This window comes from Podarcis filfolensis (assembly GCF_964270895.1).
Source record: "Podarcis filfolensis genome assembly, chromosome: 13".
In the NCBI taxonomy this organism is placed as follows: Eukaryota; Metazoa; Chordata; class Lepidosauria; order Squamata; family Lacertidae; genus Podarcis; species Podarcis filfolensis.
The window spans coordinates 42,242,252-42,268,767 of NC_139615.1; the positions used below are offsets into that span (position 1 = coordinate 42,242,252).

General features: G+C 47.6%; 1 protein-coding gene across 1 annotated transcript; it reads left to right on the plus strand.

Annotated features, from left to right (window-relative positions):
- The first annotated feature begins 4,811 nt into the window (after positions 1 to 4,811).
- Positions 4,812 to 24,425, plus strand: AREG (amphiregulin). The gene is made up of 6 exons (XM_083583622.1): positions 4,812 to 5,101; positions 7,580 to 7,759; positions 13,109 to 13,286; positions 15,840 to 15,989; positions 18,934 to 19,033; positions 22,090 to 24,425. The coding sequence occupies exons 1-5, from the start codon at positions 5,056 to 5,058 to the stop codon at positions 19,019 to 19,021; spliced, it is 642 nt and encodes a 213-aa protein (XP_083439748.1). The 5' UTR covers positions 4,812 to 5,055; the 3' UTR covers positions 19,022 to 19,033; positions 22,090 to 24,425.
- The last annotated feature ends 2,091 nt before the right edge of the window (positions 24,426 to 26,516 follow it).

Sequence of the window (26,516 nt, forward strand, 5' to 3'; positions counted from 1 at the left end):
CTTTGGCGATAGCACCTGGAAATAACACTGACATCAAAGGATTCCATGCTGGAGATACTATAATGAAGTAAACTACATGTTTACTTTACATAATGTGGTGCTTTATGTCACTTACCCAAGCATGACACTTTGAGAGCTAATGTGTGCACTGAAAGGTTTTGGATCAACCTTGAGGCAACAAATCCAAAATCATGCACATTACTATATGCAACCCCTTTAGCTGTGAAAAAAAACATTTCAGGTCATATTTTCCTCTATCTAGCCAACCGACCAACTCCTTAAGTTGTACACAATTTTCACAGGCACTGGTTAATTGGTTACATGGTTACCTTCCTATGGATAATCAAGCCTTTGGTATGATCATTCTTTTTTGTGGGCTTAATATGTATTGTTAGATTTTTCAGGTTTCTGGCACATTCATAAGCAAATGTAAGTTTTGCTTTACATAATATTTATGGTTGTGATTATGCTAGTTATATGCTAGTGACCATATAACTGTTTTATTTGATGTTTTCTTCCTTTCAGTAAAAGGAACATTCTCTTTCAAAGAGAATGTTTCCTTTTGAAGCTTCCCGTCCTTCTCGCGCAAAGTCACGCAGCGTTTTTCGCCCTTCCTCCTTGCCTTCATCCTCACCCCGGATGCTTCAAGTGCTTGGGTCGTGTAGGGGTAAAGGGTACAGGGACCCCTGACCATTAGGTCCAGTCGTGACCGACTCTGGGGTTGTGGCGCTCATCTCGCTTTATTGGCCGAGGGAGCCGGCATACAGCTTCCGGGTCATGTGGCCAGCATGACTAAGCCGCTTCTGGCGAACCAGAGCAGTGCACGGAAATGCCATTTACCTTCCCGCCAGAGCGGTACCTATTTATCTACTTGCACTTGGACGTGCTTTCGAACTGCTAGGTTGGCAGGAGCAGGGACCGAGCAACGGGAACTCACCCCGTCACGGGGATTCGATCTGCCGACCTTCTGATCAACAAGTCCTAGGCTCTGTGGTTTAATCCACAGCGCCACCCGCGTCATGTAAAATGTAGTAATTTCTAATGTGGTTATTGCAGTAAAGTGATTTTTTTAGCAGGGAGGAGGGGTGCCAATACAGCTCCTTGCCAAGGGCCCCAGGGGCCCCAGGTACACCTCTGTCTTCATACAGGATAATAAACCCAGTATCTTCCTGAGAAAAGCATTGTGAACTCGTTCCGTTGAACTCTGAAATCCAAATGGGAATGGCATGAGTAAGTTGGGCAAAGGAAGTTTTTAAAAAGTAAGAGTTTCCTGCGTCTTCAGTGCTCAAATTGCATGAGGGTCCAAAGGGGCTTACCATTACCCAGTGGCCAGCACCCAGTATCTTTAACTGGTTGCTTAGGCTTTGGTGTTACTGCTACCTGAGCTTGGTATGAACCCAACTTGCCTTGTTTAATCTTACCTAGAGCGATGGTGTTGGGACGCGGGTGGCGCTGTGGGTTAAACCACCGAGACTAGGACTTGCCGATCAGAAGGTCGGCGGTTCGAATCCCCGCAACAGGGTGAGCTCCCGTTGCTCGGTCCCTGCTCCTGCCAACCTAGCAGTTCGAAAGCACATCAAAGTGCAAGTAGATAAAAAGGTACCGCTCCGGTGGGAAGGTAAACGGCGTTTCCATGCACTGCTCTGGTACGCCGGCTCCCTCAGCCAGTAAAGCGAGATGAGCGCCGCAACCCCAGAGTCGGCCACGACTGGACCTAATGGTCAAGGGTCCCTTTAGCTTTAGAGCAGTGGTGTTAGGCAACGGTGAGCCGTCCACAATTTTAAATTCCCCACGATACGCAACTCTATGCTGGGACAACGCAGGTGGTTCACAGCCACCTGTTGAACAACTCTGTTCAGTTGCTACTGCCCACCGCAGAGCAACAATGCCGAGGGAGCAAGGGATAGCAGTCACCATTTTGCCAGGGGCTCCTCAAACACAGAGCAGGCCTTGATGCCCACCGACTACAGGGGGCACAGTTTGACTAAAATCAGGGGGGAGACTAGGGATTGCAACTTGTGGGTTTCATTCACAGCCCTCATAGTTAGGGTAGCCTAGTGTCCTCCTTTAGGGACGCGGGTGGCGCTGTGGGTAAAACCTCAGTGCCTAGGACTTGCTGATCGTAAGGTCGGCGGTTCGAATCCCCGCGGCGGGGTGAGCTCCCGTCGTTCGGTCCCAGCTCCTGCCCACCTAGCAGTTCGAAAGCACGTCAAAGTGCAAGTAGATAAATAGGCACCGCTTTATAGCGGGAAGGTAAACGGCGTTTCTGTGTGCGGCACGGGTGCTGGCTCACCAGTGCAGCTTCGTCACGCTGGCCACGTGACCCAGAAGTGTCCTCGGACGGCGCCGGCTCCCAGCCTCTTGAGTGAGATGAGCGCACAACCCTAGAGTCGGTCACGACTGGCCCGTACGGGCAGGGGTACCTTTACCTTTATCTTTTAGTGTCCTCCTTTACAGAGGGCAGCCCTCTGGCACTGTAGGACACAGGTGGCACTGTGGTCTAAACCACTGAGCCTCTTGAACTTGCCAATCAGAAGGTCCGCAGTTCGAATCCTCACGACGGAGTGAGATCCTGTTGCATGGTTCCAGCTCCTGCCAACCTAGCAGTTCAAAAACACACACCCCCAAAAGTGCAGGTAGATAAATAGGTACTGCTGCAGCAGGAAGGTAAACGGCGTTTCCATGCGCTGCTCTGATTTCGGTGTTCCGTTGCACCAGAAGCGGCTTAGTCATGCTAGCCACATGACCCGGAAAAACTGTCTGCGGAAAAACGCCGGATCCCTCAGCCTGTAAAGCGAGATAAGTGCCGCAACCCCAGAGTCATTTGCGACTGGACTTAACTGTCAGGGGTCCTCTACCTTTACCTTGTCCAAAGACAAATACAGTGGTACCTCAGGTTAAGAACTTAATTCGTTCTGGAGGTCCGTTCCTAACCTGAAATTGTTCTTAACCTGAGGTACCACTTTAGCTAATGGGGCCTCCCGCCACCACCGCGCTGCTGCTGTGCGATTTCTGTTCTCATCCTGAAGCAAAGTTCTTAACCCAAGGTACTATTTCTGGGTTAGCAGAGTCTGTAACCTGAAGCGTCTGTAACCCGAGGTACCACTGTAATAATAAATATTAAACAAAAATAAAACCTAACTAGGGAGTAGAGAGCCAGTGTGGTGTAGTGGTTAAGAGTGGTAGTCTTGTAATCTGGGGAACCGGGTTCGCGTCTCCGCTCCTCCACATGCAGCTGCTGGGTGACCTTGGGCCAGTCACACTTCTTTGAAGTCTCTCAGCCCCACTCACCTCACAGAGTGTTTGTTGTGGGGGAGGAAGGGAAAGGAGAATGTTAACCGCTTTGAGACTCCTTAAAGGGAGTGAAAGGCGGGATATCAAATCCAAACTCTTCTTCTTCTTCTAGATAGCCTTGAACTTCGCCATCGACATTGCACACTGAGCAGACACACAGGTCACCTGCTCACTATAGTAAGATGTGATCTCGGCAAGGCATCTACAATGGCTCGTCTCTCCAAAAGGAAATGGGAGATGCTAACAACCATTACCAAGACGAAGGTCTACCAGGTTTGCATGTCGAGGACACTACCTTATGGTAGTGAGCCATGGGCAACTTACACCCACCAGGACCAAGCCATATGCGCCATGTCAGAAAGATTTGGGGCATCACATGGTAGGACACAACTCCAAAGACGTGCTCTCCCAAGCCTACATTCTCAGCATGCTTGCACTCCTGTCTCAGGCACGGTCTACACTTCCTTGGTAGTCTCCACAGAATGGAAGATGGTAGGATCCCCAATGGAGCTGGCTTCAGGCACCAGTTGACAGACCAACTCCGCGTTGCAAAGATGCCTGCAGACGGGACATGAATGCTGGCAACATTAACCACGCCCTGTGGAACTCCCTAGCGCATTACCACAGTGCCTGGAGACTGTCAGGTCGTGTGTCCACTGTAGTGACCAGAGGAGGAATGGCCGCTGGGACAAAAGCAGAGAGAAGGAACACCAGCCGGCACACCTGCAGCAGCACAACTGGATGCCCCACCTGCAATAAAACATATCTCTCCCGTATCGGTCTCTACAGCCACAGCAGGCGCTGTAACTCTCCAGCGGTCTGACGTCATCTCCAATGGCGCACTCTTCCATTGCCTCTCAAGACAGACAGACGCCAACAACCAGGGGCGGACTTGGGTCTTTCAAATTTCAGTCTTTCAATTTTCCAAAATTTGCCACCTTCTGTCCTGCCTGTGCACTACGTTATAGTTGCAACACCGCCTCTGCCAACAACAGAATATATTTTCTGTTATTATTATTATTTTTCAAAACTAGCGATGGTACCTAATATTTCCGTATGCCACTTTGAGACTTCGAAATATTGAACAGTTTGGGAATGGATGTCATTTTGGGGAAGCGCTGGGAGATTCTCACTTTTTTTCTTTGGCAATGTGTAAGCGGCCCACCTGGCGCATTATTTGAGTGTGGCTTACAGACCCTCAGAAGCTGCCTTGACATGCCCCCAAAGTCTTCGGAAGGACTGAGGAGAAGCTGAGCAGGTGTATAACACTTTCGGTGGCGCTTGGGCCTGAGCGCAACATGGAGTTTCTGAATGCCAGAGCAGGCGCGCAGGAGAGTGTCCCCGGGGGGACCCCGCGCCCTTCATTCTGCCCCCCGGGGATCCGGCCGGAGCTCCCTCTCTCCGGGCTCGTGGGGAAGCCGGTAGCAGCTCGTGAGCCGCGGCTGAATCACCTCTTGGCCCGCCTCGCCGCCTCTCCGCGCCCGCTCCGCCTCCGCGCCCTGCTCGCTCTTTGCGCCGCGCGCACCTGGGTGGCGTCTCCGGAGGCGCTCCTGTACCTTTTCCCCACCCGGCTGACGTCGAGCTGCGTCCGACCGGCCTGCCTGCCTGCCTCCACCGCATATATATCTCTCGGCAGGGATGGAGCAGGGTTGCCGTACGGCGCTCGCAGCTCGCCAGGCGCCCGTCGAGTCCCTCTGAGCCGGAGCCGCCTTTGCGCGCCTGCCTAGCCGTCCGCCCCCCGACGACGAGCCCGTGCCCTCCATGCGCGCCACGCTCGCCCTCCTCCGGCTGCTGCTCTGGAGCTTAGGTGAGCGGCAGGGCGGGAAGAGGGGCAGGTGGGTGGGCGGGCAATGAGACCCTGGGGTGGGGTGGGGGTGTCGGGGTTAACTTCGGGTGACAGACCCAAGACGGTGCGCTTTGGAGAGAGACGCGCAGAGAGAGGCGTTTCTGGTACAGCGATGGGAACTTGCTACATTTTCTCTCGCTTCTCACGGCTTGGCTCCAATACCCGACGGCTTCCTGATTCCAGGAGGTTGGACGGGAACAGCACCATTGTTTTGAAACAGGAGGCACCTGAAAGGCTGCGGGGGGGGGGTTCCTCTCCTTTTCCCACGCCCTACACTTTTGATCTGGCCTCCCTAACCCTACTAGATACTTGTTCTTCCCTGGTTTTGTGACATCTTAATTAAAGCTTCCTTTATTTTTAATTTTATTTTTAAACTGCTGTTCCCTCCATGCATCTCTCGTGCATTTCTGTGTCCTTCCCTCTGTGCTTCATAGATCATAGAAAGGTAATGCTGGAAGAAGGTACCCCCCAGGGTCAACTAAGTCCAATCTCTCAGCACACAACGTCCCCCATTCAATTTGAAACCAGACCAGACCCTGCTTAGCTTTGCAAATGTGATGGCAGTTTTATTGTTGCACCATTCGGAGGATGACTAGGATGAGCTCACCTGTTGGTCTCCAAATGTTGTTGGACGCCAGCTCCCATCTGGCCCAACCAGGGTGGTTTGGTGGTCAGGGATGGCAGGGGTTGGGGCCTGACAATGTCTGGAAGACCGCAGGTTGCCCACCTCACCCACAAGTGGGACAGTTGGTCCAAAGGTCACCCAGTCTACTGACCTTCTTGGCAGAAGCTGCCTCCAGACTGCCACTGTTTTGTCGGCAGAAACTGGAACACATTCACCGGAAATTTAGGTTTCTGTAATTCAGGTGGATTAAGGTGCTCTGTTGCCCTAGTGCTACAATTCACTTTGTAAAAGCCCTTTTAGGAAAGTGATGGGGAGGTACACTACAAAGTGTGGAATGAAGGAACAATTAATGGAAAGACGTGTATCTCCCCGCAAGTGAATCTGGGCGAACGCTTATTGTCATATAAGCACCCCATAAACAATTTGGAATGAATGCTCCAAAAAGACTGGGCATAGTCGTAACCCCTGTGTGAACTTTGTGCAAGCAGATCAGGATGAATGCTGAATTGAACCGGTTGTCTGAAGAAGCTCTGAGTGGGGGATTTGAACCCAGCTCTTTCCAGTCCGAGTCAGGGGCTAACCATTGCACCTTGAGCTTAGAATTCATATAGCACCTCTTATATCAACAACTCTGCAAGATAGACCAGTATTCCTGTTTCTGTATTGTAGATGGGGGGTGGTTCGAATAAGAAAGGGGTTAAAGAATTATGTGGCTTATGGTCTTTATAACATACTTACAGCTGAGTAAGTCCCACTATGTTCGGCTGGGCTTCCTTTGAGGAAAGTGCTTATAGGCTTGCAGCCACAATGCACAACTACCCCCCATCTAGAAAGGTGCATTCCCTCTCAACTGTAATTTCTGTCTGACCTGGAAGCAGGGGGCACACAACTTCATATACTCCAGATGTTGTGGACTACAGCTTCCATCAGCCCCAATGACAAGGTCAGGAATGATGGGGTTGCAGTCCAGCAAAATCTGGAGGGTCCCGTGTTGGTTATCCCTGAAAGGGATAATGAGTAGGTAATATGGGATTAGGCTGATTGGAAGTTCCTCCTATAGTAATTGCCTGCGCAGGTGTTTTGGTCCAAACCCACTGTGTTAGTCTAAGATGTGGCTAATGTCAGCAACTGTCACCGCTCTGTGCAATGGCGGCTTGTTTGTCTTGGTCGCCGGATCCCCGAGAATCTTCATCTCAGGATGCACTGGATAGCTCAGTTGCTTAGAGCATGGTACTGATAGGGCCGAGGTTGCAGGTTTGATTCCCTATATGGGACAGCTGCAAATTCCTGCATTGCAGGGGGTGAGTCTATATGATTCTCTAACCCTAACCCTTCCAACTCCATGATTCTTGGACACCCAATGTGCCATCCTTAGAGTGATGGGAGAAATCTATGGCTTAGATGCAACGGGAATCATGTTTGCACGCCATCCCCCAAACCAGATATTCTCAGAAGTAAGTCGTTTTGAATCAAGTAAGTCCTTTTAATAGGAGTGGGGTTTTCCTCCAAATTCAGAGTCATTGTAGCCATGGACTTGTGCCTATAGTGGAGAATCTGTTTCTCGTAAGCGGCGCACTGATTTTGTCAAACGGAGCATAGCAACCCAAAACTTGGGAGGCATTTTTAAAATACCGGGGAAGTATAAATGCATTCGCTCATTAGAAAAGCCAAGAGCTGCTTCTCGGGTGACTCACGGCTGCATAAGACTACATAAGTAATAGCTGCCTAATGTAACTTTCAGGTAAACACCTCTCTGCTGGTTTTGGCTGACTAGTAAGAATGGCATCCTGATTTGTCTCATTTCTCTCTTGCAGTGTGCCAGCATGCCGCTGGATCAGGGCTAAATGTGACGGAACAAGAGCAAAACATGCCCATCCTGCGGACGCTTAATACACCTGCAACTGGGGTGTTTTCCTCGGGAGTTGACTACGAAGAGACTGAAGAGGAAGAGGTGGCGATGGCACCTCAATTCCTTGTAGGTGATTCAGCTACAGGTATGTCAAAGTTGAGCTTTTGCCTGTGGAGAGCTCTTTCGTCCTTGGCTGTGGGCCACGTAGAGACGAGCCTGCTGTCGGGATGTGGTGGTATTTGTGCAAAAAAGTTGCTGGCGTGTGTCTTTTGCAAGGAAATATAGGAGAGAGTTTTTAGTTGGCCAACTTTGATTACAACAGCATGCAAGCTTTAAAAGGTAAAGGGTAAAGGGGACCCCTGACCATTAGGTCCAGTCGTGACCAACTCTGAGGTTGCACGCTCATCTCGCTCTATAGGCCGAGGGAGCCGGCGTTTGTCCTCAGACAGCTTCCGGGTTATGTGGCCAGCATGACTAAGCCGCTTCTGGCAAACCAGAGCAGCACAAGGAAACACCGTTTACCTTCCCGCCGGAGTGGTACCTATTTATCTACTTGCACTTTGATGTGCTTTCGAACTGCTAGGTTGGCAGGAGCAGGGACCGACAGTGGCATAGCGTGGGGGGTGCAGGGGGGGCCGGCCGCACCAGGCGCAACATCTGGGGGTTAGGGTTAGGGGGCGCAAATCCATGGGTTAGGGGTGCAAATTACTTGCCTTGCCCCGGGTGCTGACAACCCACGCTACGCCACTGGGGACCGAGCAACGGGAGCTCACCCTGTCGCGAGGATTTGAGCCGCCGTCCTTCTGATCAGCAAGCCCCAGGCTCTGTGGTTTAACCCACAGCGCCACCCATGTCCCTGCATGCAAGCCTTAGGGTCCCACAAATGCTCTGCATTTTTGTTGGTTCTACTTCCTATGATCCAAGCACTTGCAGCTGGGTTCAACTATATATTAGCGAGATGTTAGGAGAGGTCCTAAGGACGCGGGTGGCGCTGTGGTCTAAACCACTGAGCCTCTTGGGCTTGCCGATCGGAAGGTTGGCGGTTCGAATCCCCACAATGGAGTGAGCTCCCATTGCTCGGTCCCAGCTCCCGCCAACCTAGCAGTTTGAAAGCACATCAAAGTGCAAGCAGATAAATAGGTACCACTCTGGTGGGAAGGTAAACGGTGTTTCTGTGTGTTCTGGTTTCCGTCACAGTGTCCTGTTGAGCCAAAATTGGTTTAGTCCTGCTGACCACATGACCTGGAAAACTGTCTGTGGACAAACGCCGGCTCCTTCGGCCTGAAAGCAAGATGAGCGCTGCAACCCCATAGTTGCCTTTGACTGGACCTAACCATCCAGGGGTCCTTTACCTTAATTGCAAGGGGTTCCTACATTTTGTCAGCTATCCCATCATGTAAAAGAAAAGAGAGAAATATTTTTATTATTAACCAAAATTTCCAGGACAGGAAGAAATGAATGGATTTCAATTTTTCCCTCCTTCAAATTCATGTTTTTCATTGTCTCCACGGAATAATATAATACTCAAATTCCAGTGCTTTAAAAAAAAAGTGTTTAGGGGTACTTCATTTTGACTCAAGAAAATCACCATTTTATAGTTCAAATTGGGAAAAATAAAGACAGTAAATGGACAAAAGTACAAAGATTCTCAAAACATTTAGGGGTATCCATACCCCTGCATCCCCCCAGAAAAAGCACTGTCAAACTCAATAATTCTGCTTTTCACTCACCAGTTGGCATTAATTTTCACTGCTGTAAGTTCATTACCTTATAACGTAGCAACAATGGGCCTGAGACATATTTTCCCATAAGTCACACCAAGTGAGTATGAGGCTAAGTAGAAACTTGCCCTGCACTACCACAGCCCAGTAGGATTTCCTTCCTTTAATATTACTAAACCTTTTAAATTTGAGGTTTTCAAAATCTGAACAATGTGATCATATCTTGGGTTGCAGTTCTCCTGCAACCGCTGTGGGCGAGAGTTATTTGGAATATTATTTAATTAGTGAAACCTGGGTATCAATCTGATAAGCTTTCCCGGTGCATAGTTGCAATTAAGTTTTGGGATGACAGCAGAATGTGTTGTTTGTAAATAGAGCTTTAAATTTCTGGCAAACTCAAAGCATAAGCTATTTATTCTGCTATATGGTAGGTGATCTGGGCTGCTTCTGGTTCATATTCCTTTTGCATCTGCTTGGCCATAAGTCCATTAAAATAATAATCTCTGAAACTTGTATTTAAATATACATTTCAAAACACATTTCCTATCCAAGTACATACTCTTCAAATGTATTTTTAATCTTTTTTGAGCCAAGATCTGGGCTGTAACACTCAAGAACTTCAGCAGATATTAGATAACAAAATTCCCATCTGTACATTATTTTGGGAAGTGCAGATGTTTGAACTGGAATTCACCAAGAGTGAATTTTTCTGCAGTACACTGCTCCCAATGTGTTCGCATTCTGCTGCTGAGCCAATGCATTTAAACTAGGCATCCCCAAACTCAGCCCTCCAGATGTTTTTAGGACTACAATTCCCATCATCCCTGACCACTGGTCCTGTTAGTTAGGGATGATGGGAGTTGTAGTCCCAAAACAGCTGGAGGGCCGAGTTTGGGGGTGCCTGATTTAAACCCTTCAGCCTGAGAGCTGACAGCGTTGTTGCGTTTGAGTTTTAAGGAAACATTGGTTTAGGAGAAATATTTTGCCTTCCTAACGCTCATGACATTTCTAAGACTCTTGAGGTAACTCTGTTGGTACTTTTTCGAAATGGACTGTTGTTGGTTCCAGAAAATAAAGGAGCATAGCTACGCTGCAAATTTATAGTGGTTGCACAAGTCTTGGCTGCCTCCAAAGAATCCTGGGAATTGCTGGCTCCATTGTGGAGTCAAGGGGCAGGATAAAACCATTTAAGCAAGAGACACTTGGAGGGCTGTTGAGAATTTCCCAAGCCATCGTAGGAACATCTGAAGCTGCCTAGTACTGAATCAGTCCATTGGCCCATCTAGCTTAGTTTGTTGACCAACCTGAAAGCCTTTGGCCCCTTCGTGGCAGAATAAAGGTACCATAGGAGCCAGTCCTCAGGGCTGAGGTCTCTTCGGCCATCCCTCAAAAATATTTGAGGGGGCCAAGCCCGAATGGTGTGCACGCACAGCATCACATGATCGATTATGTGGGGTGGGGCTTACCTCCCCCCAAAAAATATATCTTATTGAAGTTGGCACCCCTGAAAGGTACAGTCTTACTCTGGAATGTGTCCATGAAGAGCAGCTTGAGGAGGATACAGACTACAAATTTCTATAGTCTCCGAAGGAAACCATAAAGTGGGCCATCAACGCTCTCAGCAATTCTCAAGTATCTGTATTTTTTGCTCTATAAGACGCACCAGACCACAAGACGCACCTAGTTTTTGGAGGAGGAAAACAAGAAAAAAAATATTCTGAATCTCAGAAGCCAGAACAGCAAGAGGGATCACTGCGCAGTGAAAGCAGCAATCCCTCTTGCTGTTCCGGCTTCTGGGATAGCTGCGCATCCTGCATTCACTCCATAAGACACACACACATTTCCCCATACTTTTTAGGAGGGGAAAAGTGAGTCTTATAGAGAAAAAAATATGGTAATCCAGGTTGGGGGTGAAGAACCACCAAGGTACAGCATACAAGGTTTGGTGATCATGGAGCCTAGCTGGCTGAAGTCTTTTGACAGCCACCTGCCGTGGCTCAAAGTGTCATTCATAATGCTAATTGCAATGTAGCCGTCATGTGCTGAGCAATGTGCGCCGAAAGGATGCTACGGTGTCAGTTTGTGTGCCTGACAGGGAGTTGTACTCCGTCCTGTTTCTCTGATGAGTGTCTCTGTATGATGTCTTCTAAACAAGTTTGTCATTCGTATGGTAGGTTTTTAGAGGTACACCTAGGTGGTGTGGTTTTTTTACCCCAGGCTGAGAGAAAATGACTGACCCAACGTACTTCAGAGTTGCTGTTAGGGGGGGAGGGGAGAGCTATGCGCATTGCTTAAGTTTCTTGGAGGAACAGCATGATTAAAATGCAATAAACACACCTACAACATGAAGTCTAGCAAGTCTTGCCGATCATGACCTAAAAAAAAAAAAAGGCCGTCTAGTTATGTTTTGTGTTCTTAGTACAGTGATACCTCGGGTTATAGACACTTCAGGTTACAGACGCTTCAGGATACAGACTCTGCTAACCCAGAAATAGTACCTCGGGTTAAGAACTTTGCTTCAGGATGAGAACAGAAATTGCGGGAGGCCCCATTAGCTAAAGTGGTACCTCAGGTTAAGAACAGTTTCAGGTTAAGCACAGACCTCCAGAACGAATTAAGTTCTTAACCCGAGGTACCACTGTACCAGCAAAATGGAAAATTCAGGAGGTGATCCTGAAACTCAGTTGTGTGTTAACTGATGTTTTTGCACAGGCATGTATTGGAGGGTTGGGTGGGAATGATTTAAGAATGTCTTTCCGTCCATTAATGGCACATGTTCATTAGCACACCGCTGCAGAATCCCACAAGCATGCATTTTTAAACTGGGAGATGGCTGTGAAATCCTCTTTAACAATTCCTCCTTGGCTGTCTGCTCAGGCCTTTGAACCCCTCTGAAATGCAAATATATTTGGGGTTAACCATATTACCACACTTCATTAGACTTGCTAAGCATAATTAGTCGACACTACTTAATTTGCCCTTCATGTTGAGCAGTAATGTTTATGATAAAATTAGTCAACAACAGTTATTACTAGCTCGGGTTTTATTGCATTTGGGAATCAAACTCGAAGCTATATTAAAAGGGCTTTTGCACATTGACTTTCTAAAATGTGTGTCACATCAACATAAAAAGCAGAGGCAAAAATTGCTTTAGATCTGTGTCAGCTTCTTTCCTGGTCATATGTTACTTCTGGAGTATGAGGTGTGTACTAGGTCTAAAAATAGAAAGGGAAGCACTTCCTGAACACCAAGAGTTAAATATCTAGATCAGGCACCTTGGCCTTAGTGTATAAAAATAAATAAATCACGGTTTCCTAGACTCTGTTCCTTGAGTTTCTGCTGGCACAAAGTTGTCTCCTCTAAAGACATAAGCATCTCTTGTTCATCTTCTGTTGTTGTTGTTATTGTTGGTGCTGCTGTTTTTAAAAAATGCACCTAAAACCTCTTCCACACAAGAATATTTTCAGGGCCATCTTCAATTTATAGCAGGATGCCCAATTGCTATCTTGTTAGAATCTTGTGTATTATAGGCAGGTCTCTAGCATGAAAGCCCTTTGTTGATCTTTGGACTTGCAGCCAAAGTGGTGTACTAGTTTGAATGGGAAACTGAGATTGAAATGCTACTGTCCTTGGCTACATCTCCCTCCCTCTTCCCCCATTTCCCTCTCAATATGATCTAATCTGCAGTTAAAATACCACCCTGAGCTTATTGAAGCAAGGGCAGATGACTCGTCAATGCAAATAAACACTTTTCCCCCCTTTCCCCTTTCCAGTTCCATTTGAACTTAAAAAGCCAGCAAAATCAGAGAGCGGGAAAAAGAAGCCAAAAAGAAAGGGAAACAACAAGGGGAAGAAAAACAAGAAGAAAACGCCATGTGAAGCAGAGTTTAAAAACTTCTGTGTACACGGGGACTGCAAATATTATGAACATCTTCGAAAAGCCACATGCAAGTAAGTTGACCTACTGGCTTTGAGGGCTCGCCTTCTGAATCCTGGACTTTTGCGCAGAATTTATTTATTTATTTGATTGATTTGATTTATTTATTTGATTTATATACTGCCCAGACGTGGGTGGCGCTGTGGGTTAAACCACAGAGCCTAGGCCTTGCCGATCTGAAGGTCGGTAGTTCAAATCCCCGCAACGGGGTGAGCTCCCATTGCTCTGTCCCTGCTCCTGCCAACCTAGCAGTTCGAAAGCACGTCAAAGTCCAAGTAGATAAATAGGTACCGCTCTGGCGGGAAGGTAAACGGCGTTTCCGTGCACTGCTCTGGTTCGCCAGAAGCGGTTTAGTCATGCTGGCCACATGACCTGGAAGCTGTACGCCGGCTCCCTCGGCCAATAAAGCGAGATGAGTGCCGCAACCCCAGAGTCGGCCACGACTGGACCTAATGGTCAGGGGTCCCTTTACCTTTACCTTTATACTGCCCACCATCATAAGATCTCAGGGCGGTTCGCAGAATAAAATGCAGGATAAAAACAAAAACAGAAGGCGTTTAAAGCCACAGCCCTGAGCGTAGAGCTATTAAATGGGCAGCAAAACATAGAAAACACTGATATGTTGACAAATAGTTCACGGATCTGAAGCAAATAGGTGGGAGAATTATTGAGGAAGTTTGAGAACAAATTTCTTATCAACCCACAGACAACCTGCCAGGCTGTATTAACCATGAAGCAAAATAAGCCCATCAAGGGAAGGGGGGTCACCACAGGAATTTCTCATTGCTGTTTTTTTTTAACATTAAGGGTCACAAATTGCTCAGCTGAGCAATTGTTTTCTCAGCTGCAGTATATTAAAAAATCCCAACAGGAAACCATGCCACAAGGCAGGCTGGATGCCTTATCTCTGCTAAGCATAGAAGCAGATGTGTTGCGTTAAGGTGAGTTTTGAGGATCCGATCAAAGGCTTTGCAATTAGAAAAAAGCAGGAGAAAATAAAGTGGTAGTATACAAAAATAAACATTATCTCCCATCTTACTGCAGGTTTTGTTTCATTTCGAAAAATAAAATGGTATTTCACGGTTTATCATGGTTTCTATTTTGAATTGGATATATATGTGGGCATCGAAATCTTTGGAGTGCTTGGGGCTTTGAAAGGTCTTAATCCGACCTTGCCTTCCTGGACAAAGGTGTCACAGAAACCTGGAGATGGGTGCTGCTGACTTGTCTCTGCATTGATTGGAACGAGCCCAATGCCATTGTTAGAATAACTGTGGTTTTTATACATCTATTCTAAATGAAGAATAGAATTGGATGGGTTCCTTTCTGAGCAGCCTTTTGAGGGCCAAAGGTTGGGGTGGGGGAGGCAGGACCAATGGCCAAAATGGGTGGGGCAAAAATTGTACAGAAGTCTAGTTTCTGCATACGGTAACAGCTGCCTCTTGTATCTTCCATTCAGGCAGGCGAAAGGTATTGCTGGAATTTGAGAGCACATAACTAGCCAAAGCAAATACGTCCGGGGTGCAAAGTCAGGCTGGTGAGGGGTGTGTCCTTGGAAAAATTCCAAGGGCTGTATAGAGACATCTAGAACAATAATTAGTGATGTAAACTGTCCAATGGCAGGAGAGGGTTCCCAGGGACAAAGGTACCCAAACGTTGGTGGGTTTTGCTCACTGTCTTGTTAGCACTTCTGACTACCATATTTTTTGCTCTATAGGACGCACCGGACCATAGGAGGGGGAGAACAGGGGGGGGGAAATTCTCCCCCTCTCTGCTCAGCGCTCCTTCAGCCAAGCAGCAGGAGAAACAGAGCCCCTTCCATTTCTCCTCCCGCTTTGCTGAAGGGGCGCTGCGCAGAGAGGGGAAACTGTGCAGCGCCTCTCCAGCGAAGCGAAGCCTGGAGAGCAAGAGGGATTGGTGTGCACTGACCCCTCTCGCTCTCCAGGCTTCAGGCAGCTATCCACAAGTCTTCAGAGCGCAGCGGGAACTCCTGCTGCACTCCAGGGGCTTTAGGAGGCTTCAGCGAAAGCAACACGAAGCCTCTGGAGCGTGGGGGGAGCTCTCCCTCTGCACTTCGGAGGCTTCGTGTTGCTATTGCTGAAGCCAAGGAACCTGCATTCGCTCCATAAGACGCACACACATTTCCCATGAATTTTTGAAGGGGAAAAAGTGTGTCTTATAGAGCGAAAAATACGGTAATTCACTGTGTCACCAGCAAGTCCTCTTTGCCATGTACGTTTTAAACGATTGTGGCATTCGTAAGCTGCACAATGGGCCGCTGAACTCGTAATTTGCTCATGTGTTAAAGGAAAGAATGAAGTACGCTTTTCCTGGAATGTCCCAGCCAAAGTAATTGCAGCTTAGCCTACAGCTGGCAAACTCCTCACTGGCGCTGTTGGATCTGACAACATTACATGGTGAGATCCTGCTCCTCGGACCCCGGCATCTTACAATGTGCTGCTGATGAGCTGCAGGAGGTCTTATCCGAATGGCTTGCCTTGGTGTAAACTTTGAAGCGAGCGCTCGAAAAACTGTGCGGCTAAATTTTGTGTGTGGTTAATTTTCAGGTGCCACTCGGATTACTTTGGCGAACGTTGCGTTGAGCAGTTCTTGAAGACGCACATTACCGCTGGCAACGAAAGTTTCACATCCACAATACTTGCGTCGACGGCTGGTTTGCTCACCTTTGCTGCCATTGTGATCGTTGTAACATTGCTGTAAGTAGTACAATTTCGGTCCTCCGGTTTGTTGAAGAAACCTAGCAAATTGGTGGCAGAAGCACACACAATATTTCACCTACGTCCACGTTCTCCTGTAGTCCTTTTTTGAGTGTGTTATAGGAATAGGGTGTTTGTTTGCACTACAAGTTTGTCCTAAAGTCCTAAAGTATCCCATATGTCCGAATCAACGGTCTAAGCAAACAACCTGGTGAACACTCATGTAAGTTCAACATTTCAGAAACTTTTGAATTGAAATGCAGTCTGCAGACGGTGTCCTTCAGGTCTCCAGGAACTGGTCAAAGTTTACGTCCTCCTAACCTTTAAGATGGGATGCGGGTGACGCTGTGGGTTAAATCACAGAGCCTAGGACTTGCCGATCAGAAGGTCGGCGGTTCGAATCCCCACGATGGGGTGAGCTCCCGTTGCTCGGTCCCTGCTCCTGCCAACCTAGCAGTTCGAAAGCATGTCAAAGTGCAAGTAGATAAATAGGTAGCGCTCTGGCGGGAAGGAAAACGGCATTTCCATGCACTGCTCTGGTTTGCCAGAAGCGGTTTAGTCATGCTGGCCACATGACCTGGAAGCTGTATGCCGGCTCCCTCGGCCAATAAAGTGAGATGAGCGCCACAACCCCAGAGTCGGCCACGACTGGACCTAATGGTCAGGGGTCCCTTTACCCTTTAACTTTAACCTTTAAGATGTAAAGCTCTGGAACAAGCTTAATTTAAACAATGGGTACATGGTGGTCACCAAATAGTTGGGGGCGGATAATGGGTTCAATGTGGGGTGGTGTCATGAGCTAGTGTTGCATTTGTAAACCATGGACCCTTGTGTTTTGGTGATATCATGAGGAGTGGCCCACACTCTGAGGGGCCCCCAATAGGAGGACGGATGGGATTCAGGCAATATCACTCAATCACACCATGCCAGCCAATGCCTGGCTAAGTGTGCCATCTGCATAGGTTTACTGCATGCGATAGCATAAAGCAATGTCCCACTCATGGGGAAAGAGGGTTTAGTGGCAATCAGACTGCTGCTCTTTGTATCGGTGTTATATATTGAGTTGAATAGGATCCAAACTGCAGCAGTCTGATTGGTCCTAGAACAATAGGATTCAGAATGCAGCAGTCTGATTGGTCCTAGAACAATGCAGCAGTATGATTGGTTGGCAGGAACCACCCAATCATGCTCCAGATAGAAGTGAATCCACAACCTGATTGGCTTACAGTAGAATTCCGGAATTAGCCAATCATGTGCAGCCCATTGTGTAAGTAATGTATATAAAGCAGATACTTTGAGGGGACTTTCATTCATTCCTCCTCACCACTATGAGCTGAATAAAGAGCATGAAATCACTTTGCGACTCTGAGTATATTTCAATCGTTCATAGTAAGAATTCACCTTAGATGCTGCCTCACCCAGTTTAATCTACAAATAGTAAGGCAGGGCATTCCGGCTCATTTGAAACCATAAAAATTCACAGCTCAGTGCTAATAATTTAGGATAAATCAACAGTTTATAGCCAGTTTCCATAGAGGCCAGCAAATGATACCATTTGCAGGTACCCGTCAATGTTTTTTTACTAGGCAAACAAAGCCAGCACAAATGGATCTGTCCATGGTATCTGTTGCTGGCAGCGATAGCCGGATGTTCTTGAACTAAGAACAGAAATGCAAAGCCAATTCACTGCCTCCCGAAGTCTTGCTTCTGTATATATCATATTCCACCAAGGGACTCAAGATGGCCGACATGATTCTCTGCCCCCCATTTTACCTTCACGAGGGCCTCGTGAGGGTAAACTGAGAACAGCTGGCCGGGCTGCCGGAAGCTACACCTGTTTGTGAAGGGGCCTTGAAGTGTCAGCCTGGATGGTGGTTAGCTGAGTTAAATGGATCAGGAACTCATCGTTGACACAAAGCAAAACCTCAGAGGCCCAGTCCACCTTCTGCTTGATCAAGGATCCTTGGTGCACATATAGAACATGATGTTATCTCGACGGAGGCTATGGATTTGGCCTTCTGCTTCTAGAAGACTCCTTCCTTACCCTATTCCAGTGGGGAGAGTTGCACAAACCTCAGTTCACCTACTCTGAAGGGCCCTCTCATTCTTTTCCCACCCCTTGCAGCAGATTTGGCCAACGCAGTAGGACATTTCGCAGGAATTAATGCTTGGACTCTGTTAGTCCCTTCTCTACCCCCTACCCTGAGTTCCTTAGAAGGGTTTGTATACAGTGGTACCTTAGTTTACAGCCATAATCCATTCCGGAGGTCCGTTCGTAAACCAAAACAGGTTGTAACCCAAGGCGCGCTTTCGCCAATGGGCCCTCAAAAAAAAAATTGTAATTAAAAAAAAATGGGTTTTAATTCAAAAAAAGTTTGCAAACCGGGACACGCACTTCCGGGTTTGATGTGTTTGTAATCCAAAACATATGCAAACCAGACTGTTTGCAAACCAAGGTACCACTGTGTTTTAATGCACAGTAAACTGAAAGTACAAACTCTGTTTCCTAATGGCCTTCTCAAAATTACCATATTTTTTGCTCTATAAGACTCACTTTTTCCCTCCTAAAAAGTAAGGGGAAATGTGTGTGCATCTTATGGAGCGAATGCAGGCTGCACAGCTATCCCAGAAGCCAGAACAGCAAGAGGGATTGCTGCTTTCACTGTGCAGCGATCCCTCTTGCTGTTCTGGCTTCTGAGATTCAGAATATTTTTTTTCTTGTTTTCCTCCTCCAAAAACTAGGTGCGTCTTGTGGTCTGGTGCGTCTTATAGAGCGAAGAATACGGTATACCATGCACGAGGCAAGTTGCTTTGCCTCCAGATATAATAGGCAACGCTATGCCTGGATTTCAGATCACCGGAGTTTGCGAAAGGGGTGTTTTGTATACTTTTGGAGGGGGCAATCTCGGTTTTCATGACAGATTCCAATGTTGTTGCTTCACAGGGTAAGGAAAAAGTGTTCTGTGTGTGATGAAAAGGAAGAAAGGAGGAGGCTCCGGCAAGAAAACGGAAGTTCCAGCAATGATGTTTAAAGGGAACTGAAGGTAAGTATCGCCTCTCAATATGCTTTCTTCTCCAAAGGTTTTAATTCTCCAAGAAACAAACAGAGAAAAAATCCTTTTTGTAGAACTGAATGGGGATAGCATCGTTTTGGGATAATAGTGCCTTTCAGGAGAAGAGGAACCACACCCCAAATATATTGCAAATCTGGCTATGCGTCATATTTGGAAAAGTGCCTTAGCTTGGGGGTAGAGCAGCTGCCCAGTATGTCTCCTGAACCAGATGGGCCAATGGCTGTCTATATATCCCTATCATCTGTATCAGGACTTCTATGGCCTAGTGACTAAGCACCATCTTGCCACATCTATATGTTCACTAGGTGGGTTAAAGGAAAACACTGTATCTTAGCACATTTCCACCCATGCCCTATTAATACTAACCACCAACGTCACAGGGCAACTGTTATAAGAATTACAACAAAGTATAGTATAAGGGACGCGGGTGGCACTGTGGGTGCCGATCAGAAGGTCGGCAGTTCGAATCCCCACAACGGGGTGAGCTCCCGTTGCTCAGTCCCTGCTCCTGCCAACCTAGCAGTTCAAAAGCACATCAAAGTGCAAGTAGATAAATAGGGACCGCTCCGGCGGGAAGGTAAACAGCATTTCTGCTCTGGTTCGCCAGAAGCGGCTTAGTCATGCTGGCCACATGACCTGGAAGCTGTACGCCAGCTCCCTCAGCCAATAAAGTGAGATGAGCACCGCAACCCCAGAGTCGGCCACGACTGGACCTAATGGTCAGGGGTCCTTTTACCTTTACCTTATAGTATGCCAAGAAAATTCTGAAATTCTGTATTTCCGAAATGATCACAGGGGCAGCGTTTTGTCTGTTTTCAAGCTTCGGGCAAGTGCTAAATTGTGCGTGGTGCATTAATTGGCTCTGTAGGTGTGAACCGACGATGCTTCTATTTCGAGCCATCCTGTTCCCCCTCTTTGGCTGCCATCCTGTTCACATCTACCGGGGAGTAGCCCGCAGTAAACACAGTGGGACTCGCTACCAAAGCAAAATGTATGTGGTTGCCCTGTTTGGTTTGGCGGAAGTGAGTAGAGACTGACTATTTTCCAGTTCCACTGTTGTCATTCCAGGGTTAAATGCAGTGGGTAGTGTTTCCTTGAAAGTATGGACCCTGCAAGAGATCAGAATCGGGCTCTACGGTTGCAGGCATTCTCTAGGAAATCATAGAATCATAGAGTTGGAAGAGACCACAAGGGCCATCGAGTCCAACCCCCTGCCAAGCAGGAAACACCATCAGAGCACTCCTGACATATGGTTGTCAAGCCTCTGCTTAAAGACCTCCAAAGAAGGAGACTCCACCACACTCCTTGGCAGCAAATTCCACTGTCGAACAGCTCTTACTGTCAGGAAGTTCTTCCTAATGTTTAGGTGGAATCTTCTTTCTTGTAGTTTGGATCCATTGCTCCGTGTCCGCTTCTCTGGAGCAGCAGAAAACAACCTTTCTCCCTCCTCTATGTGACATCCTTTTATATGCTTGAACATGGCTATCATATCACCCCTTAACCTCCTCTTCTCCAGGCTAAACATGCCCAGCTCCCTTAGCCGTTCCTCATAAGGCATCGTTTCCAGGCCTTTGACCATTTTGGTTGCCCTCCTCTGGACACGTTCCAGTTTGTCAGTGTCCTTCTTGAACTGTGGTGCCCAGAACTGGACACAGTACTCCAGGGAGCCATCAGATGCAGAGCCGTTATTGTCAGGTCAATATGAAGGCTCTGTCTAATTACGCAATCCATCCAGGAGCTGTCTTCCACTGGCTTTAAATAAGTTGGAGTTCTTGTTATTAAATATACCAAGAGCTCAGGCCAATGTAAGTTTCAGTAGTAGGAGTGGTCCACTACTGAAAATCTTTGTAACGAATTATTGTGTTATACATATCTTTATGAGTTAGAGTTTGTAATCTCTGTTAGAATTTGTAATTTCTATTTGAGTTTGTAATTCTTGTCAGAATACATACTTTTGAATGGATTAGTTTTTGTTATTATTGACTATTGACTTTTGAGTATGGACCACTCCCACTACTGAAACTTACATTGGCCTGAGTTCTTGGTGTGCTTGTTTCTTGTCTTACATTGGCTGGCATTGGACAGAGTCTTCTCTTGACTGGAGATTGATCCCAGGACCTTTTTGCACCCAAAGCACGGGCTCCATCACTGAACCGCAGCACCCCTCTGAATACCAGTTTCTGGGGCAGGGTGCTGTTGTGCTCAAGTCCAGTTTGCAGGCTTCCTTCAGGCCTAGGACCCTCGTACCTACAGGGCCGCCTCTCCCGGTACGCCCCACGGAGGACCCTAAGGTCCATATATAGCAACACCCTAGAGGTCACGGACCCTAAGGAAGTCAGATTAGCCTCAACCAGAGCCAGGGCCTTCTCAACACTGGCTCCGGCCTGGTGGAACGCTCTGCCTCATGAGACCAGGGCCCTACGGGATCTGATTTCTTTCCGCAGGGCCTGTAAGACAGAGTTGTTTCGCCTGGCTTTTGGCTTGGAGCCAATTTGATTCCCTCCCCCTCTTTCTCTTTCTCCTTCTGTGTTGGAACTCCTATTTGGGGACTTCCCTGGCTTTTTTCTGGAACATGTAGGACCAGTCTGGATAGTTAGCCTTGGTGAAGACTTGACGTTTTTATCCCCAAAAAGGTTTTTGATTGAGTTTCCACTGAAATGAGGCTGCATTTTAATATTTTAATGCTGTATTTTAATCTTGTTTTTCAAACTGTATTTCAATCCATTGTTTTTATATTTGGTGTTAGCCGCCCTCAGCCCAGTCTCAGCTGGGGAGGGCTGGGTATAAATAAAAATTATTATTATTATTATTATTATTATTATTATTATTATTATTATTTAGTCCAACACTGTGACGACAGGGTGCTGGACTAATTGGGCCGTTGGCCTGATTCAGCAGACTCTTCTTATGTCCAGATGGCCCACTAAATCCTGCTTTTTAACTCTTCGGAAACACTTCTGGTAGCTCCCAGCTTGGCACGATGATGTTCCCTGTCGAAGCTGTTACCCAATTCTTGCCTCTTCTAGGAGATGCAGCTGAAAAGGCTGTCGCTGAAGCACATGCCCTTCCGTGGAGGCACGTTGGAGAAGGTCAAACTCAGAACCTCCGAGGAGCACGTTGAGAGCCTGAGACCTTGTCTGCCCAACATGGAAGATGCTGCAAGGAGGGCTTTTGCACGCCCTTGGCCTCTCTGCAGCTGCCAGAGGATGTCAAACATGCCGCCACACTTGCAGGAGTCAACATCTGCCGTTTCCACAGCCGCCGGAGAGCTGCCCCACCCTGTTCAGTACCGGAAGACGACCCAAAGACCGTGTGTGCGTTAATCTGTCACCAGAGAACTATCGCCAGGTAGTTTACAGAGACGTCTGTGTGCAAGGGGGAGAATTTAGGGAGGTGTTCATGCCTGCATAAAGAGATGGGTTTCTTCTTCTTCTTCGTGTTGTTACTGACTTCCACATACACACACCCCTCGAGGTGAAAGGAGGGGAAATAGAGCAGGCTTTGAAATAAGTCTCACGTTGCTTAAAGAGCTCTGTGACTCCCAGCCTGGGATAAACTGCACAGGGTGTGCCTCTCTTCTCCTCCACCTCCACCTGTTGTCATCTTGAGAGCTCCTGCTTGCTGCCTGAAAAGGTGGCAGACCAGAAATGTCACTGCTTTCTGCTTTCTGTTCTGGATGTCTCGCCATGGAGGTGCACGAGCTGTTTCCAAGTTTGCTGCTGCTGCTTTCTTTCTTTCTTTCTTTCTTTCTTTCTTTCTTTCTTTCTTTCTTTCTTTCTTTCTTTGATAAACTCTCACCTAAGAGTTGCTTGTTGCTGCTGTCTCAGGGTTTGTCTAATCCCAGCAGTGGCATAGCATGGGGCTCAAAATTCTTTGGGGCACAAAATGTCAAAAGGGGAAAAAATGAAGTAGTAATCATAAATGAAAAATAGTGTGCCCTCCCCCTCACACAGAAGATCTCCCAATGTTTGTGTGGGCAGACTGGAGAGTGGATTTGGGCGACGGCCAATCGCTAGGGTGCCCTCTGCACGGGCTTTAGAAAGAGACTCATTCCTAGCCAATCCCCTGTCCCACCCTCTGCCATGCTCGACACTCGCAGGGCACCATTGTTGCCGCTTGGGTAAGTTGCCAAGCTATTGCCCCTTCATTCCAGCCTATTGGCGGGCGGTGCTGAGGATACTTGTTTTGCCCCGGACTCTGGCAACGCATGCTATGCCACTAAATCCCAGTCAGCTGCAGTGTGCCTAAACTATCGCTGAACTGTCTCTTTAGCGTTCAGAAGCCCAGGGCTGCTGTTTTCGCAACCTGTGCTGTGTAACAATCGAGACGGCTGAGATGTGGAAATAACACTGAAGGCCACCTACTGAAGTTCTCCTCAAAGCACAGATTGTTCTGGATTTAAGTAGGTTGCGAAGTGAATTCTAAATCAGCAGTCTGGTGGTTCCCGTAATCCTTGGAGAGCTTGCCATGAGAGAGGTCATAAAATGAGTCTGTTTTGTCAGTCCTGTTGTCTGGCTGCTTCTCCCTTGAAGCCTGGATCAGGTCTGGGGTTCCTGTGGCTCTCCTGGTGTTTCTGGAGCTCTTCATCAGCTCTCGCCAACTTGGCCCAAGGTCAGGAATGATGCAAGTTAGATTCCATCAACATCTGGAGGAAAACAGGTTCCCCACCGCTGCCCTAGATCCTTCTCCCACCTCAAGTAAAGAATAAATACTTGTGCCAATGCAGTAACAGCAGCCCCTTCTCAGTACCCTTTGGAATATGGGGGCAAATGCATGCTAGAATATGCCCATTTATGGCAAAAGTGAATGATGAGCAATCATATAAGGCAACTTATAATATTTTGATGCAACAATTGTGGGGGAAATGGATTGCTTTGGCACACAGACTTATCGACGCTCACCACCTTCAGTGGAGTTCTTCGTTTTGTTTTTAGAAATGTAAATCTTCCTGCATTGAACAGTGGCATGGCATATCTTAAGCAGTCTAATTGTGTGTAAACCTGCAGCCACATGCTATTACTTCATGCTTCCTGTAAAGTTATGTAGGACTTCCTGCAAAGCTGCATCTTAATTAACTCAAGCTACAGTCCTATATATTATTTCCTGCGAGCCCCACTGAACATTCTGGGATTTGCTTCTGCAAGGAACTGTACCCTTAAGTTACACTGGCGTGTGTATAAGATTGTTGTGACCGAAAAGGAGAACTTGAGCGACACAGTTTGATTTTACATTAGTGTAAATATGTATACGTGGAGAAGTTTTGTTTTTTAATATTGTAAATAATGTGTTCCTGTATTTAATATGTTCGCACAACTTGACATGACCTATTTATTTTATTAAACTTTTTTACATAAATGGAAAATAGAGAGTTGAGTCATAACAAATTTGCATACTACTTGGCACTAGATTCTGAATGATTACGATTGCCTAAATTACTGGCTGGCACGATAACAATCAGGCTATTATAATGCTCTACAATTCTTCATTGGTTTCATTTCTTCATGGCTTTTCCCAGAGAATTTTAGAGACTCTGATTTGGTGAGAGTGCTAGATGCCTAAAGATAAAGGGACCCCTGACCGTTGGGTCCAGTCACAGACGACTCTGGGATTGCAGTGCTCATCTCGCTTTACTGGCCAAGGGAGCCGGCGTGCGGCTTCCAAGTCATGTGACCAGCATGACTAAGCCGCTTCTGGCGAAACCAGAGCAGCGCACGGAAACACCGTTTACCTTCCCGCCGGAGCAGTACCTATTTATCTACTTGCACTTTGACGTGCTTTCGAACTGCTAGGTTGGCAGGAGCAGAGACTGAGCAACGGGAGCTCACCCCTTTGCGGGGATTCGAACCGCCGACCTTCTGATCGGCAAGGCCTAGGCTCTGTGGTTTAGACCACGGCGCCACCTGTGCCCCATGTTAGATGCCTACTTCTCCACTTTTTCCTTGCCTTCCCAGGTTTCCTGGGGCCAGAGAGGCAACTACGCACACCTTCCATTTAAAGCACATAGCTTCCTCCAAGAATCCTGAGAACTATAGTTTAAGGGTGCTGGGAATTGTAACTATGTGTGGTACCTACAGTTCCCAAGGTTTTTGGGGAGGGGGGGAGCCATGCCTCTTAAAGTGGTATAAATGCGGTATGAATGTGTGGTGTAGATCTCAGAGTCAATAAACCAGATTGTAGTGTACAGATATGCCCTTAATTCAGTGTGCCTGAGGAATCATGGAAGCCCTGGCCTGGGAGCCACGGAGAGACTTCCCACCTTGTTCAGGCTTTAGCAAACCCTAAAGCTATCAGGACGTGGGTGGCGCTGTAGTGTAAACCACAGAGCCTAGGGCTTGCTGATCAAAAGGTTGGCAGTTCGAATCCCTGTGACGGGGTGAGCTCCCGTTGCTTGGTCCCAGCTCCTGCGAACCTAACAATTCGAAAGCACACCAAAAAGTGCAAGTAGATTATTAGGTACCACTCCGGTGGGAAGGTAAACGGCGTTTTCATGCACTGCTCTGGTGTCGGTGTTCCATTGCGCCAGAAGGGGCTCCCAGAGTCATTCGCGACTGGACTTAACTGTCAGGGGTCCCTTTAAAAGTAAAGGTAAAGGGACCCTTGACCATTAGGTCCAGTCGTGACCGACTCTGGGGTTGCAGCGCTCATCTCGCTTTATTGGCCGAGGGAGCCGGCGTACAGCTTCCGGGTCATGTGGCCAGCATGACTAAGCCGCTTCTGGCGAACCAGAGCAGCGCACGGAAATGCCGTTTACCTTCCCGCCGGAGCAATACCTATTTATCTACTCGCACTTTGATGTGCTTTCAAACTGCTAGGTTGGCAGGAGCTGGGACCGAGCAATGGGAGCTCACCCGTCACGGGGATTCGAACCACCGACCTTCTGATCGGCAAGTCCTAGGCTCTGTGGTTTAACCCACAGCGCCACCCATGTCCCCAGGGGTCCCTTTACCTTTTACAAAAGCTATCGAACAGACTCAAGCAATCCACTATAACGTTTCCGCTTCCTTAAAGATCCCACCGGTTTGCCAATTTCTGTGCAATTAGATTGCCTCTCCTGATCACCAGGCTGAATCCACTCCGGAGGAGGAGGAGGAGGAGCTGTAGGTTCGCAAATCATGTAAAGATGCCTCAAAGCAGAATTCACCCGAGAGGTTCTGATTTGCAAGCCCCAAAGGAAATGAGTGGGGGGTCTGCAGACGCACTGTTGGTGCCCTTGCAAAGCTCAGGTTCATTTTGTGCAAGAGAGAGAACGTCCACTATAAACTCAAGAACATGACTAGCAGCCAGTCCGCCGTTGCGAAGCAATTTAGGGAGGAGGAATCGCACCTAACCCATCTCTCGATTTTGAGTTTTATCGTTGCGGAGCGAAACTTCCCCAGAGCCATTATTCTGACACTGCTTCTAGTCCCGCCCTGCATCTCATGAGAATGACACTGTACAATGGTACACCAGCCCT

Coding starts and splice junctions, on each gene's coding strand:
- AREG (XM_083583622.1), top strand. CDS start 5,056: ATGCGCGCCACGCTCGCCCTCCTCCGGCTGCTGCTCTGGAGCTTAG. Junction 13,287..15,839: donor CTTCGAAAAGCCACATGCAA/GTAAGTTGACCT, acceptor GTTAATTTTCAG/GTGCCACTCGGATTACTTTG. Junction 15,990..18,933: donor GTGATCGTTGTAACATTGCT/GTAAGTAGTACA, acceptor GTTGCTTCACAG/GGTAAGGAAAAAGTGTTCTG.